Source organism: Lathyrus oleraceus, chromosome 6 (assembly GCF_024323335.1).
Source record: "Lathyrus oleraceus cultivar Zhongwan6 chromosome 6, CAAS_Psat_ZW6_1.0, whole genome shotgun sequence".
Lineage (NCBI taxonomy): Eukaryota > Viridiplantae > Streptophyta > Magnoliopsida > Fabales > Fabaceae > Lathyrus > Lathyrus oleraceus.
The window spans coordinates 374527055-374532097 of NC_066584.1; the positions used below are offsets into that span (position 1 = coordinate 374527055).

Genomic DNA, 5043 nt, shown 5'->3' on the forward strand with positions numbered 1-5043 from the left:
TGCATCCATAAATTAATCATAAAAAAATCATAAATTGAATTTTCTAAATTCTAAAATATTATATGAATTAATTGTGTACCTTTCACCATCATATAGAGTTGTCATCAAATTTTTTTAAGTAATAATCTTTAATAGTAATCATAAATAAAAGATCTTCAAGACAATTTGAAGGAAGAACATCTTGTCTTGGTTCGTCACTTTAATACTTTAAACATAAGTCTCGGTTACCATTATTGTTAAAAAATTAATTTAAATAAAATGAATCGAAGCTAGAACTGTGAACAAATCACTTTCCTAATATTATTTCAAGTACTTTTAAATTGTCTTAGAGTTTGTACACAGAAATACCCAAATTAATTCAGCCTATACTCGAATTTGCACAAAATTGATGAAAACTCGAATGTAGGGAAGATGAAATCTATAATTTTGTGTGAAGATGATATACTTTTCTAATATGTTTCTGAATCCAAAATACTCAATTTATAGGTCAAAGTGGTAATATTTCACAAAGTTGCGACACTCGATGAAACACACTTTCCGTTGAAGAGTGTTGAGTAACAAACGTTTCGTTGAAGAGTGTCAACGACGCCACAAGGATGATGAGTAAGAAACGTTCCGTGATGTACAATAGTTTATGAAAGTAAGAAGAACTTCCACTTGAGAAGAAATATTGTGGACTCACACTTGAGGGGGAGTGTTGAGAATGTCACAAGTGTGAATAATAATCTCACATCGTTTGGTAGAAACTTCTCACATCGTTTGGTAGAAACTTGCATTTATAAATGAGAGAACTCACTCATCTATCATCTTAAAATTTTGATTGAATATTATGATGTGTCTCTCACAAAAATATTGCTCTAAAAGAAGAAGTCTCATAATATTCAATGCTCCCAAATAAAAAATTCCCCCAAATTCATCAATATTTTTCAAATGTTGTAGCTAATGCCAAATGCCACATACAACATTTCTTAAGTGTTATCTGAATTCAAATAATAACGTTCACTTGCATTGTCGTTTCAACACACCATGGTTGTTATTATTATTAATTACCAACACATATTTTACTTTTCAAACAAATACTAAATTTGACACATAAAAATAATTATAAAGTGATAATAATTTACTTAAGGATATATGGATCCAATCAATCCAAATGTTCCATTTTAATTGAAAAGATCTAAAATAAAAAAAATATAATTATAATCAATTAAAAATAAAATACAAAAAAATATAATTATATATTAATTAAAAATAAATTTAATTATAATTGATTGATTTTTGATCAATTTCAATTTTTTTTATAGATTATATTTATTATATTAGTTATATAAATTTTTTATTATAATTTTTTTATATCTACTAATAAATAAATAAAAATTAGCCCCTAGAAATACATCTTCCTCGAAGCATATATAAATATATTTCTTCAAAATATTTTAAAATATTAGCAAAAATATATTTCACATTCATTTAAAAATCATCCCTCATATGTTATATTTTATTTAAAATATATTTAAAAATATATCATAAATTTCATATTTTAATTTAATACAATAAATATGATCTCATAAATATGGTGAACTTTATATAGATTATAATACAACATATTAAAATAATTATTATCAAAAAATAAAATATCTATAAAAAAGTTTTTTTTCAATATTTAAAATAAATTTATTAAACATATTTTTTCACTCTAGAAAAAGTACGTTATTAGAAGAGAAGTCCTAATTCTTTGGACAATTCTTTGAACAACCAAACAATGGTTTTATAAAGCTTGTAATAGAAACAGAAATATAAAACAAGGATTAGAGAAGAATCATACAAAATAAAATTACACAAAAAAACCTAGAATATTGTTAAGATACAAGAGTACCCGGCATTAAACGAAGTTACAAGAAAGCTAAAATAAATTAACAGAGGTCAAGGAAGAAAGAAAATCGAGTGCATGCGAGTGCAGATTTAAGAATTCTGCGTCCCACTGATTTTCTGCTGACTATAGTCCCTAATTTCACGCGCTTTGTTTATCAGGTTCTGACGTGCGGTGTCCAATTGATCAGCGCCAGGTGGATGCTTACCGGTAACATACGTATAGATCCAAGCTAACACCGTGATCGCCGCCACACCGAGTCCACCGGAAGCAAAGAATCCCAACGTCAACAGAGCTACTATGATCACCGCAGGAACCAGCACCGGACTGAATATTACAAATAGCGGTGTGATAACAGTAAGGGCAATAACCGTACCGGCTAAGACCAAACCAGAGAGGATCAAGAGAGAGCCGCCGGCGGTTACGGCGGTGGCAGCCTTAACTAGCTGAGTTGACTTGGTTGAAGGTTGTTGTTGAACAGTGGTGTTGTGCTGTTCGTTGAAGCCGCGCAGTGGTTGGTAGTGTCCTTCATCAGCCATGTTTGTTAGGGTTTTGAATTTGATGGATGAAAATTGAGGATTAATTGCAGTTGCATGGGTTAGAAGAGACGGTTTTGGAATTATAAATGGTGATTTTGGTGGAGGATTGTGTGGCAGCAATTGAAGGTCGTCAAAGGCACGTGTTGAGGTGGTTTTCATGCAAAGCTTGCATGCAAAATACATTGCTGGTCTCGTGACACGCACATCTTATAATTCTTTCTATACCACTTTACTTTTACTATTATAATACCACGTCTAGTGACAAGCACATCCTATTTATTTTTTTGATGAACACATATTTTTTATTAATTTTGATTTTAATTTAAATTATTTATATAATAAACTTGATGAATAAATTTATTTATTTTAAAAAATTATATAAATTGTGAGAATTTATGTTAAGAAATTATTATTATTTCAATTTTTTTTATTTAAAATATTAAAAAATTATTTATTTATGAATAATTTTAATAGAAAAAATTTAAAATTAAGTGAGTCCAAACTCCCAAACCCCCTTAGTAGATTATTATAATAATTATTATTATTATTATCATTTAAAAAAAAATCAAAGAGTTATCAATAATCAGCTTAATATGGCTAATACTCCTTTCGTCCTATAATGAGTAATCTATTTGTAAAAAATAAATCTTTCATAATGAATGATCATTTTGAATTTACAATGCAAATTTTTTTTAATTCTATTATTTAATTATTACTATATTCATCACTCTCGATAATGACTCTTTAGTAAAAAATACCATTTTCTCTCTCTCTTTCATTTTTACACTTTTCTTAATGCGTAAAATGGTCAACAGAGTCACTCATTGTGGGACAAAAGGAGTATTACATATGAGTCTTTGAAGTAAGATATTTTGACTTAGTTATTTTGCCGCGATAATGAGTACCCATGAGTACGCGTATTAGTCTAGTGCTATACGTGCATTTAAATTAGGTATAATTAGTCACGCAGTCTCTTAATTTAATTTAATATTTCGCTTTAGTCTCTTAATTAAAAAATATTTGTTACACTTTAGTTTCTTAAAAACACTTTCATTAGCCGATTTGGTCCTTTCCGTCAAATTTTGACAAAAATTGTTAAATTCTCCTAAGGTGGCCTTACAACAAGGCGCAAGATACAAATTTGACTCAACAAATGTATTAAAAATCAGATTTAAATTGCGACTAATTTTATTTTTAGAGATTAAAAACTCCTTTAAATCGTTAATAATGTGTAAAAATAATATAACTCTTCATAGTGAAACACTTTAATGAAATATTTTATTTGATTAACTCTCCGTTTATGTTTGTTTTTATTTTGTAAATCTTATATGAAAAAAGAATTAAAACAATGTATAAGATCTAAGGAATTGAAAATATCTTTTTATTTAATAACATAACATTTATTCAAGAGTATCAAAAGAGACTCATAAAATATATGTAAACAGTATTACACTTTACAATATAGTCAATATTACAGAAAAGTATCACAATGTTGACAAATGATATTTAGAAACTTTCTTACAGTTGTGAAAGTTGTGAAAGACAGACAAACACATCCACCATCTCTAATTTTTACAAAAAGTCTATTAGTGAGAATGACATTCTTCTAGTAAATAGCATATACTAAATATTATGTGGTATATTGGCTTGTGGATCTTGAATGGTTAAGCGTGATTTTAAGACTGTCATGGTGAAGTTTCACCAGGTTTCACACTTTCACCTCCAGGTGGCAAACACCTTTTAGAAAAAAATGCAACAATACTTATTGGAACACCATAGCTCTTTTCTGTCAGTTCAACCATACATTTTTGTTTTTAATATAGAAAGAAAACAACTAAATCAAAAAATGGATTAATTCTTAAAAGAGAGAATATCATACCAGATTTAATTGACAAGCCAAGCTTAACCATACTTCTTTCTTCATCTGGACGGATATAAAATCATAAACTCAACCTAATTAGTATAAAACTCGATCATACAGAAAAAAAGTAGTTTTAGCATGTGGCCACAACATAATGATTTACTCGCTCATACTTGTATTTATAGATATTTATAAAACTCATCCTTTTCTTTTGTCTAAGTTTACCATTGCATAATTTACAAACCTTAGTGAAAGCCTCCTCCGGTCTAGGTAGAGTATGACATCCCATTATGACCAAAAGATTTATTACCAAATCCATCATCATCTTTGGCATCATCCCAGCCAACTCAATCATCATTTTTCTAGAGAGTTGATCCTTTAGCTGGTTAGACTTCCTTCCCTGTATCTTGGTTGTCCTAATCATCCCAAGAGTTTGAGTGATAAGTATTAGTTTGTCCACCTGATGAAGTTTGTCCTTCTCTGATAGAAGAATCCCTGCCTTTATTATCTTGATTGAAATCATGTATATTATTTTCATTTTGCTGCCAGTTGTCAAAATTTTCATTCTGGTAATATTTGGCGAATTCCTCAATCTTTTGTGAGGCCAATGTCATGACCCTTTTCATTATACCTCGGGTTCTTTGTCTGATTTCATATGTCTTTTGAGTTATAATATTTACAGTTTTATTGGTCATGTGATCATAACCACCGTCCTTCACCTGAAAGGGACAATATATTTAATCAAGCAAAGAATAACTGCCAATGGGAATGAA

General features: G+C 29.0%; 1 protein-coding gene across 1 annotated transcript; it reads right to left on the reverse strand.

Moving 5' to 3' along the window:
* Positions 1–1808: 1808 nt before the first annotated feature.
* Positions 1809–2507, reverse strand: LOC127098432 (oleosin Ara h 11.0102). The gene has a single exon (XM_051037028.1). It carries the CDS (start codon positions 2407–2409, stop codon positions 1963–1965), a length of 447 nt encoding a protein of 148 aa, XP_050892985.1. The 5' UTR covers positions 2410–2507; the 3' UTR covers positions 1809–1962.
* Between the last annotated feature and the right edge of the window lie 2536 nt (positions 2508–5043).

Bases quoted from the DNA above. Each gene is read 5' to 3' on its own strand.
- LOC127098432 (XM_051037028.1), bottom strand. From the start codon at position 2,409: ATGGCTGATGAAGGACACTACCAACCACTGCGCGGCTTCAACGAACAG.